General features: G+C 39.1%; 1 protein-coding gene across 1 annotated transcript; it reads right to left on the reverse strand.

Annotated features, from left to right (window-relative positions):
• Positions 1–7,954: 7,954 nt before the first annotated feature.
• On the reverse strand, positions 7,955–14,343 carry plek (pleckstrin). Its single transcript, XM_048269832.1, has 9 exons — positions 14,216–14,343; positions 12,195–12,350; positions 11,669–11,850; positions 10,805–10,896; positions 10,012–10,196; positions 9,478–9,582; positions 9,079–9,162; positions 8,834–8,906; positions 7,955–8,713 (listed from the first exon to the last, which is right to left on the reverse strand). Exons 1-9 carry the CDS (start codon positions 14,255–14,257, stop codon positions 8,574–8,576), a joined length of 1,059 nt encoding a protein of 352 aa, XP_048125789.1. The 5' UTR covers positions 14,258–14,343; the 3' UTR covers positions 7,955–8,573.
• Between the last annotated feature and the right edge of the window lie 380 nt (positions 14,344–14,723).

Genomic DNA, 14,723 nt, shown 5'->3' on the forward strand with positions numbered 1-14,723 from the left:
AGGTGTGCTTCTCCACTGTTGTATGATAGCTTAACTTTCATTGTTTGACAAGCAGGTGTCCTCATGACTTCATTCAGGGGTCACTGTGTGGCACTCAGTCCATACTTTCATTATACCTAAACACTAGGCAGCACCTGGGCTTGATTATAAAAGATTCATTCCTAAATATTTGATCACATTGTGCTGGATGTCTTCTGACACAATTAATACATGAGGTGAGCTATACCACAGGTGGGAATAAGCCACATCAGCATCAAGCAACACAAATTAACAACCGAACCAGCGGCTGCGCAAATCGAGCGCTAGCCATAAAGTGCTGCGTGGTTTGTTTTCGCAAGGAAGCCTACTGTGGACAAATGACAACGCACAGCATCTCCTCTGAGCACAGTCTGAATTGTTATCCAGCTCCCTGAAAGCTTAATTATTCATAGGCTCTTCCACGAGGGTATTGTGCGTTTGATTAAGCGGGCATTGATACTCCACAGGCTGTAAAAAAGAGAGAGAAAAAGAGAAAGATAATTGCACTCATCATCTCAGTCTCACCACCACACACCCCCACCACACACACACACACACACACACACACACACACACACACACACACACACACACTCACACACACGCCATGATGGAGGTCGTCTGCCTGCCACCATCTGAGGGGATGGGAGAACATGCCCTCAGGTCTTTGCTGGTATTTCATCTCCCCAGCCCATGACTGCAGCGGGGATTTGATCTATCTATCTATCACTTACTGAAACAGCAGAGGCTGCAACAGCAGCAGCATCCTCGTCATTTTGAGCAGGTTACTCTGCTTTCCAGCAGGTGGAATGGTGCACTGTATTTGTAATTTGTGGGTGATTTGTTCCTGGACGCCTGCATTCAGACATTTCTGCTTTTGCAACCAGTTTTAGGGATGTGGTGTGGGCTCCTTTTCTCAGAACTACCAGCGGTTGAAAAGTGCAACACAAACAAGAATCAACTTCGAAAGTCATATAGTCATCATATTTTGAACATTATCTGAATTTGTATAGCAAAGCAGCAAAACCGTGTAACCTGATGTTCCTGGTGCAATTAATTATTTCAATTGAATCAGCACAATAGTTTTCAAGAGATTATGTTCATCAGACAGAGACTATAGCAAAATCCAAATATGTATCAATTATAGTATACAACAATCAGTGTCTTAGTACGGCATAGTACAATTTCCAATGTATTGAATTGTAGTTTTAAAACAGTATGATCTGAGAAACATTTGTGCTTTCTGAGATTAGAAATAATGCAAGTAAATAGCTTGATGAGCCTATTTGGATAATTTGTGTCAAAGTGTAGCCAGCCAGCTGGCAAATGAACCAAAAGGAGAACTTTTTTACTTCTCCTTGACTCAGTTCCAGAAGTAAGACCAATGATGTGGTATGTGTTTGGTGTTTAGCATGTGAATGTGTTTAGCGTTTTGCACTTACTGCTCACTGGATTTTATAGCCATCTGTTTCCTTATGGTAATCGAGTGGAACTGGTTGATTATTCATTGTTTTAAAACGGTCTGATAAATTCCACATGAAATTGTAATTAACACACAGGTCTGTTTGTTAACCTATGATATAGTTTGCATATCTACATTGCTGCTTTTATGTTAGATTCGTTAACAAATTGGTTAAATGACAAACTAGAATATACTCATGGGCATATTGATAAAATGCATATATGAAAAATAAATTGGAGATTTGGGAACTATGGCATTGAATAGTGGCACGTATTCTCCACTCGGTCCATTATTTTTGCATCTTGGGATACCTTGTTGATTATTATCCAGCCTACAACAGTTGGACAACAGACATCACAAGTCATGATGTCCTCTTCAGACAGCATTTTTATGTGTTCTGTGCTAACATTCATTTTTGTTTTTGCTGCAGCTTCCAATTTGAAACTTGTAAGCTAATGCTACACAACCCTTTGTACCCTATATCTTAATCATCAAAAAATATGGAATACTAACCTTCATCTCAATCCATTTTGGTATCATAGCTTTTTTATGGTTACCATTGCCCAGAACTTATGAAAGTAGCTGATGGTTATTGTGGTGTTGAGATCCAAAAATTTTGGTCATAATTCAGGACTTGTTTGTGATATACATACATCACAAACGTTATAATCATCATTATTCTTACTAATAGTAATAATAACATTCAGACATAGCATATATTGCAACATTGTAATGGAAGTTGTGTGTTTCAGATTTCATCTGAGTTTCGCAACGTTCTGCGTTATCTGTGCAATGTGTATACTATACTATATATTGTGATTGATGTTCCAGTTTGGAATATGTTTGTGTTCTCTTGTTACGATAATATCAGTGTGCCATCTGGATGTTGACTACGAGTCCATATGCTATGTGTATGTCTGAGTTACTGAGTATAATTTCTTCAAGGTTTAGCGTCTTTGTCCACCCTGAGCCAGTTTGTTCATCTGCCTGTCTGTATCTAGCCATAATAAGTGATAACAAAATATTGAGACAAAGAGGAAGAGCCTAATTCTTGCCTATGACTCTACTATAACTATTACTATTACTGTTACATGTAAACAGATCATTAAGAGGCTATTCTGTTAACCCTTTTTATGACTGTCTTTTAGTAGCTCCATATTCATACAGATAAAATTGCAGCTTAATTGACATCAACCTCTAATACAGAGACACATCCAAAACTGTACACAGTGATCACTGAAATATGTTATACTTTCATCTTGCACAACTCTTTTTAAAATTTCAACGTAATGACTGCTACTTGTGCTGTTTTAGATGCATGCAGGTTTAACGGTAAGGCGTAAAAGCATTTCGCACTTCAATGAGAATCAATTTTTATAATGTCAGAGACCGAGTCGAGGCCACACAATTTATGGTGGCAATAAAGATACGAGGCAAAGAGAGAGAGAGAGAGAGAGAGAGAGAGAGAGAGAGAGAGAGATGGAGAGAGAGAGAGAGAGAGAGAAAGAGAGAGAGAGAGAGAGAGATGGAAGAGTGTGTTATTTTTGATTGAATACTAAGATTCAACAATCTGTTAAACTGCCTCAGACAGAATGAATGACTGTGTCAAGGAATGGTACAAACTAAAAAGTAAGTCTTATCTAGTTTGCTCTGCACCTTCATTAGATACTTGATTAATGACTCAAATTACAGCTTTGAATGATACAACTTGCTTTATGTTTGATCAGCAAGTTCCCATAACAACATTTGTAATAATTTAAAGATAATAAGGAAGTATTCCTCATTGTCTGTGTCATTTCTCCTGTTTTATTAGTTAACTCTCCTATAAGCTCTGAACACAGAACATGAGAAATCCTTAATCCTGACCAGGTGGGATGATGTCAGTAATGACAATGACACTACAATGACAACATGTCTGCCAGGGAGGGGCAGCATTCCTGATGCATCATGCATTTAAAACATGGATTTAAAATAAAAAAAATAGTTTTAACAGAAAATGGCTTTATATTTTGTATCAAAATGCGGTTACACTTTACTTGACAGTATCGACATAAGAGGTGACATGACAATGTCATGAACGTATCATAAACAAGTCATAAACCTTTATGACATGACGCTTCTGTCATTAAGTGTCATTCTGTTTTTGTCATAAAGTTAGGATTAGGGTTAGGTATAGGGTTAGAGTTAGGATTAGGGTTAGAGATTAGGGTTAGGGTTCATGTGTCATGACAGTGTCATGTGTTCATGACAGTGTCATGTCACTCTTATGTTGATATCCAAAATGTTTTATCGTGGGTGTGTGTTTTTGTATTTCAAAAATTCTGCAAAATACTTTCTGTGAGACAAACTTTGGAATCTAGTCATACTTTACAATCTGGGGTGCGTTTCCCAAAACCATAGTTGCTAACCTGTTAGCAACTTAGTTGGTTGGCAATGGGAAATTGCATTGCAACCAACAAAGTTGCTAACTTAGTTAACAACTATGGTTTTGGGAAACGCACCCCTGGTCTGTTGTGTAGTTTGAGCAGACACACAATGCATATATACAATGTCTAATAATGAATGTTCCAGCTCCAGTTTCATCCGATGGATATCTGGCATTTTTGCCCATCCCTGTCGGTAGCCTTTGGAGAAGATGACTTTGTTTACATTTCTCTTCGCTAAGGGAGACATTTGACTCTGATGGGCTAGCAACTTCCCCAAGTCATGTGTGTGAATGAAAGGTCAGCCGTGGTCTTGCTCTGGGTAAACAGGTCGGATTAATAAGATTTGGAAGCAGGTTGAGCACAACGTTTCTGCCCATTTTATTTTTGCCTTGGCAATGGACAGCGCACAAGGCAGCATTGTCTGTGGCAAGTTTGCATCTGACTAGCTACACTCAAGAACTCAGGAACACAGTCAGGGAGGCCACTAAGAGAGTAAGGAAGCAAGATGACTGGACTAGATATCTTAATCTTAGTCTTATTATTTTTCATTTAGTGTCTAATGTGTTTTCTTTGCTTCCTCCCTTAATCCAGTGAAAGCTAATCATCAACATAAACTATCCATCCATATCCATTCTCCAACAGGTGGCTCGCGAGCTACCAATAGCTCCCCACCAGTTTCTAAGTAGCTCTCCAAAAGGTTTGAGGAAGATGTTCATACATCTGATAACCCAGTCACTAAGGAAACATGTTAAAATTCCTATAAAAATCAAATTCACAGTCTACAAAGAGAGAAGGTAAATTAGTTGAAAGGAACCTTTAAAAAGCATACAAATCTTATTCAGCAGTTTTGGGTGGAGATCAGGTATGTGAATACATGGCATGCTACTAGTAACATAAAAGCTCTAGGCCATGTCCATTTTTTCAAAGTAGCTCTCGGAGGAAAAAAGGTTGGAGACCCCTGTCCATATTCTTCTTACCCAGATGACCTGTGTCTGGCACGACTGTGTGTGTATTTGTCTCTTCCTCTTTCTTTCCATTCACTTCCTTTTTCCTCTTCTTCCTTGGACAGCAGGCACTACTGTCACACCCACACCACTTCACAGACATCTCAACCTGCAAAAAGCCATTTCAGGGAGGTACCCCCCAATAAATAAATAAATAAATAAATAAATACTTTAGCCTTCTTAGATACTGAAATAGTGATGAATAGCCCATGTTTGTTAATTATTTGTCTCACTCAACACACCAAACATTATTTGTCTTACTCAACACACCAAATAAGGAAGGCCTATAGTTAGAAATTGTGATAATAAAACCACTTCACCTGTTTTGATAATGATTTCTATTAAAAGGAAGTGTTCTTTATTGCAACTTGTGTGCTCTAGAGTTTTTTAGGCACAGTATGCATTAAAGTTTTGTCAACTGCTGACGCACTAAATCTTTTCTTGTCACACAATTCTTGAAACCTGTCACTCAAACACCATAACGCCACACCAAATCTGCAAAATCATACATGCAAGAACACTAATTCTCAGCCTTTGACTCAGTTCAAAACACCACACTAAACTCTCCATAGATAATAGAAAGCTATTGTCCGCTGAGTTCTATTAGGTGGCATATGTCAACATGGCCGCCATATTGCTGGGGGCAACACCTTACTGTCTATGGGCAACACACAGAGACACCTGTCTGATTTCCAATCAGAGACACCTGTGTCTCCATTGGCCTCCACTCGATTGTTGCCCCCACCAGGATGGCGGCACTATTGACATAGCTACGTTCTGGAGCCCAATGCGGTATCCAACTTTTTAATATGCAACTCTCTATCTAATGATGTTTTCAAAACAAAGTTCGGGAGGAGCCTTAGAGATGATTGACAGCAATTAACTCACCTGCCTGCTGCCACCAGGGTATTTAAGCCGGCCTCATTTCCTTACGTCACACGCTCAGGCGTTTGCAAAATTATCCCTCCTCCTCCCACTACTCCTCCTTACACAGGGGGGTGCAAGCGGCCATCGCTCTATCGTGATCTCCGCTTCAGGCATTCCAGGACCACGGCCAGCTACCATGCCAACCACGCGCTTAGTTGCCTTAGTATAGACCCTTCCCATTTGCCCCTAGAGGATTTCTGGTTGAAATGTTCAGAACCAATTCAGATACTTTGAAATGAAAATGGATCGGACTTTAGTGTAATGCTCAAATATAGATGACCTTCACTCTTGTATGGAAATATACATAAGGCCATGAAAGACTAGGTTTTGAGCAACAGTACATGATATCCAAAATCTCATATTATGAAAAGTGTTTTTAATGTGATGCGAAAGCTTGCTTTAGAGAGGTGTTTATGCATTTTTGTGTCATTTTGCTTTTGCATTTTGTGTGAGCAATAGTGGGTTTTGTGCATAGAGTTTTGGCAATGTGTACAAACAGTTGTAAAAACACTGTAATTCATAACTGCACCACTAACCTATAGAGGGCACCATTTCACAAGAAGCAAACATGGAGGTCATGGCACCCGAATCCAAATAATTTTACACTTATTGACAGTATGAACAGATGACAAACAAAACAGTCATAACTGTATAATGACACCATGCCCTCATTAATTTGTGTTCATTCTAACAATCTTTTTGAAATACCTAAGGAGACCTAGCTATGTTAGGTGCAGTCTAGGGTTATTAAGGTTAGTATGGGAGAGCAAGATCAGTGTCACAGCAGGGCAGTACTTTTGAGAACTCCTCCACATGTTGTCATAGTAAGTTACATAACCAGTACTCCCACATTTACCAGTAACTATCCATGACACTGCATGTTACAGTCAGAAATGTGCAGTCTCGGATACTGAAAAGAAAGACATCGCCCTATAAAATCATATCCTGCTTTTACTACATGACACAAGTTCACATACATAAATAATAGACAAAATACTCTTAAGCCCTTTGATTGCCATTAGCAGAAATCAATAGACTTGTGCATTTGATGTATCCAGGTTATGTAACGATTAATGCATGGAATCACTTTAAATGTGAAAAAAGGAGAAGAAAGTTTTGTTGGACCCATAATAAGTATTTTAGGACCCATAATAGAGAACTGAAACCAGCGAGGAACTAATATAAAATGCTGATTTCAGTTCCTTCGGCTTTACCTTGAGTTTTCTAAACACATTTAGAGAATAACTTGAGTTAGTCAAGTTAAATAGTCACCACAAAGTTAATGAAAATGAGACTAGTTACCACAAAGTCAAATCTCTGAAAAATGTTCAAGGGAGGTCAGCTATAATATTGACAGGAAAAGACAGGAAGACATCACTTCCTACATTGCCTAAACTTTACAAACAATAAACAGCATCAACAGTCAGGAAACAATGTATGTGGGTCTACTTTTGCTGAAAATACATTTCTGCATTTTTCCAACTGCATTTTTTTGACGTTTGCAGGTGTTACTTCTGTTTATCACAATAAGTTTTGGTTTTGTCTTCCCCTCTCCTCGCTGCATGGCCTGACATTTGTTTTTGTCTGATGGAGACGGTTATGAACTATGGTGTTCCAGACTAGATCTCCCTGAAAGAAGATCTAGGTGGGCGGGGCCAGGACTGCATACTACAAGGGAATATCTAATTACACAAAGTGTGGCAACTCTGAAGCAAACCTTTTTGACTTATTCTTAACTATGTTAATTTCTTGCCTTCTCAGTAATTCGAAAAACTATCTGTGGTCAAGATGTAGAGAGAGCTTTTGAGCCTTACATGGGTGTCCTGTATCTCAGTGTTGCAGTTACCACGGTAATAGCAAAGAGCAAAGGCAATGTGTTGCTATGACACGTAAGACTGAAACCACCCCTGCCTTTAACAATAGCTCTACCGAATCAGATGTTTAACGTTTGCTGTTGCGAGAGGTGGATACTGTATAATAGTGTCAAAACAGTTTAGCTACAAACTGACTGATACATTTGACTAGAAAAAAAGAGTCTTGTTTGTGCTTTGAATTTGCCAGCAAACACTGAGCTGTGCTGTTGTGAAAGTAAAAAAGGAAGAAAGAGACAGATAGTGTTTTTGTTATTATTGTTTTTTACTTCACTAATAACATTTAATCCTCACCTCCCATTTTTTTATATATTGATTTTTTTATATATTGAATAACATTGATCTATCCATTCTCGAGAACACCTCCTTAGATATACAGTATTTCCTGTGTAGACTACTGTGAAGAACTTTATGGGCCCATTGTAGAGGCAGTCAGATGTTCACTGTTTATATACGGACATTGAGTGTGGTGGAAGTCATCCTTCACTTACACCACAGAGTGACAAGACAGGAGAGAAAGGAAATGATATGTGTCAACAAAGTGAACAGGAAATGGCTGGACTGAAGATACGTTAGTGGTTAACCATGGTGTTGTTTTCCTTTTTTTCTGGCCAAGAATGGAAACAGAATGGAAGCAAAGAACAAAATAATGTTGCTACACAAATGTTAACATCCTGTCTGCTTGTTTCTGTGAATTTAGCCATCAAATAAGGAAGATTGCAGACACAGTCATCAGGAAAAATGCGGTGTGGTGAATGTAATGACAGGATAGATAGCATGACACACAGACACACTCCTATAAATAACTAAGACAATAGTGTCTGTACAAGTCTATGTCTTCTGCATACTTGTGAGGAGTCTCCCACTACTTCCCAGTCTTCGACACAGTCTGTATGGCTCTGATCCAGTCCTTACGCTCCTCTGGTGTAGCAGCTTGCAGGAAGTAGTGAACCTCATCTGAGGTGATAATCTCAAAGAGGTTGCCATCCACGTCATACTTCTTAGCTAGTGGATAGCAAGACAGATACAGGTTACAGACAGAGGAAGGTGTGAAAAAAATATATAGGAGACAAAGGGATCTTTATCTAGATGGATTTAGATTAGATATGTAGGTTAGGAACACACCATCTGGGACATATTCCACTGCACTCACTACACAACCACGCAGGTGAATGGAACCGAGGGGATCATCCTCATTCTAGAGAAAGAAAGGATGTGATAGAGAGGAAAATAAGAGATGAAGAGAGAAGAGAGTGGGAGGGGAAAACATGAGAGAGAGAGAGAGATGGTGTCGTGAGAAGCGTTAGTAAGTTCACCCACCTGGTGTGGTCGTGCAATTCTTTTTTACCCATTGATAATGGTTTACTCACTCTAGTTGGATCATAGTAGTGAAGATATACAGGGTCATCTCTGAGAATAAACTTCCGAACCTTCCAATTTTTTCTTCTGTGGCCCTGTTTAAGAGAACAATGTGATCAATTTAGCTGCATAATTATGAAGAATGGTTTGTGTGCAGGAGGGTCAAGAAGTGTGAAGGAAGACCACAAGGGCGGAGAACATCCTGCTAAAACATTAGCAACAAAACAACATCAAAACCTGACGAAACTAGATCTATCATAAGTAAAGGGCTTTTCATGATTCTTTTTTTATTGCTAATGTCATATCTGCGGGTATTGTCCGGTACCTCAAATCCTCTTTATCAAAAAAGAACAAATGTAAGGATACATGGAGGTATTTAGAACATTTAATTACGCAAATAAGGTCTTTACTTGTTTGAGTAGACATCCTTGTTTGATGATAGCCCCTCGGAATTCCTCTTTCATAATTGAATCCTCATCACTTGAATAACCTTCACAAAAGAAGCCACTGTCTGCCTACAAAGATACACAAACATAAAAACTTAGTTAAACAAAATGTTGGTTGATAAAAGTTGAAATGATACCCACTTCACAGACAGATGCCATCCACGACAAGATAGGCAGCACTGTATTGTTATTCATAGATTGTAATCCATTATTTAATTTCTAAGCAACAATAACCAGCTATACGACATATAAGACATATCTCAGCGATGTATTGATGTATGTATGTTTGTAATTTTTTGAATGCTGAAGTGCATCTAGGCTACAACATGTGCATCCATCCAAGTTAAAAAAAAACAAACAAATAAGCTTGTGACTCACCACATTACAGTGTGGTTATCTGTTTTAACCTAGACTGATGAAACAGAGGCTCTGCCTCTGGCTGATATGAAACCCACTTCAAAGAGTGACAGATAATAAGGAGGTGAACATTTCACTCACAAAGTAGTAGAAGGCTTCAGGCTGATCCAGTAGAACTGATTCGGTGCCGCCCTCGGCCCCTGATTTGGACAGCTCCCCAGCTGGCTGCAGGAAGCCCTCGTTAAGCAGGCCCGTGGCCAGCATGAGCCCTTCCGGCCTGTTCCGGGCTTTCCCCTCTGACACCAGCCAGTCCACTACGGTACTGCCTGAACCAAGGAAAAGGTAGGAGTAGTGATAGGAAGGGAGAGAAGACAAGGGATGGAAAGAAGAGAGGAAAGGAGAAGAGAACAAATGAGAGGAGAAGAAAAGGAGTATACAAATTGTATACATTTTTTTAATGCTTATGGGCCCTAATTTAAAAAATGGGCAAAGTGCAAAGTCTTACGTCTAACTAAAGCTAACTTAATAATTAGGGGGGGGGAGCAATTTGTTAATTTAACAACAATGTCACACAATAACTATAGCTCATGCACAAGAACTTTGCCTGTTGACTCACTTTGCACTTTGACTTTGCACTTTGACTTTCATGGGACCCTTAATTAGGGTCCCATGAGCAAGACCTTAACCACAGCCGTTGATGTGTCAGCTCAGTGCTCAATATACCACATGATAGCTATAGTTCATTCAAAATAGGCCCCAGGTGTTAAAAACAGTTCATACAAAAAATTTGAAGTTAGAACCCCATCCATAATAGAAGTGGTTTGTGCTGTAATAGTTGTATTACTGTGTGATCTGTTCAGACAGGCTGTACAGACATTTTATAAATATTGTCCTGTCTTAATATTGTTTGTATGATTCATATATTGTGTTATACCACAGAAGCAGTGGTTGTAGATCTTCTTTTCTTTCTCAAGCTTCAACTCTTTAATTCCATTGTCTGAGTCTCTCATTAAAACATAAAGTTCACTGTGGAAAAAAGAGAACATGTTCAGAGAAGTGCTAAAGGTAAGTTGTCTGTTTGAAAAGATGAACGTAAACATGCTGCCATGAACTGCATGTTCAAAGAAAATTAAGTTTCCATTCAGAGACACATTTATATCTATATTTTATTCTTCTTGCTCTCGGAGTGGCGTTGTCACTTTATCCAAATTTTTAGTAAAAGCATTTTTTCTTTTTCAAATCTTATTCATATCAGATTACATTATGTGTTTACATATGCAAAAGGGTTCTCATCTGTTGTCGAAAGAAATGGCTGATCTTTAATGCAATATCTACATTGCCCATTATCAGCAACTATTCATCCAATGTTCCAAAGGCATGTTTTGTTTGCTAATCTGATATAATTTTAAAAGGCTAACTGAGAAAACATTGAAAACTTTTGCAATTATGTAAGCATATTACGTAATCTGAAAACTGCTGCCTTGATTAAAAAAAACAATGCAACTGATCTCGGCTGGTATTCTGTCTATAATGGAGTGGAATGGACATTTCTAAGTGACCCAAAACTTTTGACCGGTAGTGTATATACATCATCTTACGAGGCTTGTGCAAAATTCCAGAATTGAATTGAAACTGGCTCTTAAATTCCAATTCAATTCTTGAATTTCACTTGCATTTCAATTGAGGTAGCAAACAGGAAGCAGAATTGCCATTCGAATTGTGCACAACCCTGCATCTTACTGTAATAATCTCCACACTTCCTTGACCTGACATATACATTGCCATAGATTTGTCATACCTCAAGTTGACTGTGTCTGGCAGGCGAATGGATTTGCGTGTGGACTTCCTAGCAAATTTCCTCCCGCCCTGCAAACAGCTGATGGCCCTCTTGATGTCTTTTATCCAAGCTTCCCTCTCCTCCAGGTGAGTAGCCTGGAAGAAGTGGTCCTGGTTCTTCAAGGTGCTGATCTTAAACACAAGCTTTGGCAGGAAAAAATAAATATTGATGAGCTACATGCACAAACTACGGTATGTTAAAGACAGTAGAGCTATGCTACAACTGCTGCGTAGCAAAGTTGAGAGAGAGCAGTTGATGTATAAGTCTCCATATTAAGAGTGCTATGTGTGGTGGCACTGACCCATAGTGCTGCTATTTTACTGAAGTCTTCACAAGGTCTCCTTTATGCTTTATGTTAGGTGTTAACAAAAAACAAATAAGCTCTGCTGTCACACAATGCGAGAGACAAGTGCAGTGCAAGGTGCTGTCTGCCTGGGCAGTATGTGTGAAAGTGGATGTAAATAAGAGATGAGAGAGAGATGTATACCTGTCTCTTGCTATAGTCTTGACATGGATTTGTGAGCTTCGCTCCGTTCAGGGGAATCATTCCTTTGGGGGTGTTGTCGGTCTTCTTCTTATAGAACTCCAGTCCATCATCAGATAACACCACCCAAACTGCTTTCCATGAGTTCAGTAGAGTGCCCTTGACCACAGGCCACAAAAAACATTTCTTATTTATGGGCCACGTTGAGGATTTAACTTCCTCAAATCCTCCTTTCTGTCTGTTGTCAGTTAGAGTTAGAGTTATTTAATCTAGTGACAATAATCAGCTCCAAAACTAAATAAATTATGTTTAGACACGCAATTTACAAAGGGTTAAAGTCGTACAGATTGTTAATGTGCTTACACACTACAGTTCAACCAATGAAGATGGCTGACTAACTGTCAGGCCTCCATGATGAAGCTGTCTACGTATTCTTATAAACTTGACCAAAGTATTTTTAACACCTCTAGTGTGAAGGAAAGTGTATAACCATCTAGTCAAGCTATCTCTGCTTATGACAAGATATTGTGAATTACGGGAAAAAGAAAATGAATACACTGAATACTGTATAAAACCATACAACATGTCATAACATGACAGGCTTTGAGTAATTGCTTATCTACACCAAATTTGTATAGATAAATTTACCAACACAAAACCTTCATATCTGTGTCAGTTTTACACTGGCAAAACAATGAGTAAATAATCTAATGGCATATTTAGAGGACACAGCATTCCCTAGAAGCTTAACCTTCTAACACTGTTCCGGTCAAAAATGACTGATTTACACATTCCCTGTACCATAAATATGGCATTTTTCATCAGATTGCCTCAAGATCTTATGATATCCTTCACAAAAGGCGTTTGAACACATAGAATTTATTTTGACTACTTTCTTTGAATTTTGAGTGATTTATTCAACGTAGAAACACTTGTTTTGTTTACGGTCAAAAATGACCGCCATAGGAAATGAATGGGAAAGAGTATAATTTTCATCCAGGAGATAAAAGACATCTCCTTACACACACTCCTACAACTTACCACCAATGTTCCCCACACACACACACACACACATACTCAGTACATGTTGTCAGTTCATGTTGTCATGTTGCCACTTGTACGTGTGAACCACCAATGTTCGCACACATAGGCATTCACACACATACAGAAACACACCCATCCACACACACACAAACAGACACACACACACACACACACACAGTTCATGTTGTCAGTTCATGTTGTCATGTTGCCACTTGTGCAGGAAAACCACCAATGTTTGCACACACATGCATGTACTGTACACACACGGAAACACTAACACCCACACACAGAGACACAGACACACACACACACACACATTTACACCCACTCTCTCTCTCTCTCTCTCTCTCTCACACACACACACACACACACACACACACACACACACACACACAGAGTTCATGTTGTCAGTTCATGTTGTCATGTTGCCACTGTGCATATGAGCCACCAGAGTTCGCACACATTCACGCACATACAGAAACACACACACCCACACACACAAACACACATGATGTAGATGTTAATGTTCTAATAAGGGTCTGTTTACAATAATGTTCTATTAAATAATAATTTTTGTCATGGTATTGGTATTTAAGAGTAGTTAAAACTGTCCGGTCAAATTTGACCGCGAACAGTAAATTAAGGGGGGTAGCAACGAACAGTGTTTAAAGGTTAATTGGGATGCTGGCCATCCCCCTCCCTTTACCTTACATTGCTGAAAGCAACACCATGGAAAAATCTATATTTATGCCCCTTGGCTTCAATATTCAACGCACAAAGACAGTACCCAGTTGGTCAAAAAATGACTACATTTGTCATGATCCTGCCCGATCAACGATACATAGTGCAATAGCAATCGTTCCGGGCATGCATTGGCAATGTCAGAGACTTCTCTTTATCAAAACTCATTGTAGCATCAAAATGAGTTTGAAGCGATTCCTTTAAGGTAAAAGAACTGCATTGTGTTGCTTTAGCCTTACCTTTTTAACCAGGTAGCCCTCTCTGATAATCTTTGGCTCCATGAGGCTCTCTTCTGATTGCTGCAAGGCTGCTAAGGTGAGTGTGTGAGTGTGCGTGTAAGTGTGAGCAGTCTACTTAAGCACGGCAGTTTGTGACTCTCTCAGCTGTCACAGCCCATACTGGTTTAACTTCTGCCTAGATAAAGAGGGAAGTTCTGCAATGGTGATTCGTCACATGGTCACAGCTTCCTGTCTATTTACCACCAGCAGTGGGTGACTTTTTTGTACTTTAGGCAGAGTTAGGCTACTTACTAATGAACCCACCCTTTCTTTCCATTCTTAAAAGTGTTGATTCAAGTTACCTCCCTACTCAAGATATATCGTAATCTGTGACTCCTTTATTTCCTGTGCATATTACTGATTTCTTATAACTTATAACTGAGTTTTTCAGACATGGAGTGATCACCTATTTATTTGGCTGAAATGTGAGATATTTTGTATTTGCGGATCTATTGAGTTATATAATATT

Source organism: Alosa alosa, chromosome 18 (genome assembly GCF_017589495.1).
Source record: "Alosa alosa isolate M-15738 ecotype Scorff River chromosome 18, AALO_Geno_1.1, whole genome shotgun sequence".
In the NCBI taxonomy this organism is placed as follows: domain Eukaryota; kingdom Metazoa; phylum Chordata; class Actinopteri; order Clupeiformes; family Clupeidae; genus Alosa; species Alosa alosa.

What these genes read in the sequence shown, in the direction of transcription:
- plek (XM_048269832.1), bottom strand. Translation starts at nt 14,257, where the DNA reads ATGGAGCCAAAGATTATCAGAGAGGGCTACCTGGTTAAAAAG. An exon ending in AAGGATGTCTACTCAAACAA is followed by an intron (nt 9,163 to 9,477) that starts GTAAAGACCTTA and finishes TCTCTTAAACAG; the next exon opens with GGCCACAGAAGAAAAAATTG. An exon ending in ACTACTATGATCCAACTAGA is followed by an intron (nt 8,907 to 9,078) that starts GTGAGTAAACCA and finishes TTCTTTCTCTAG; the next exon opens with AATGAGGATGATCCCCTCGG.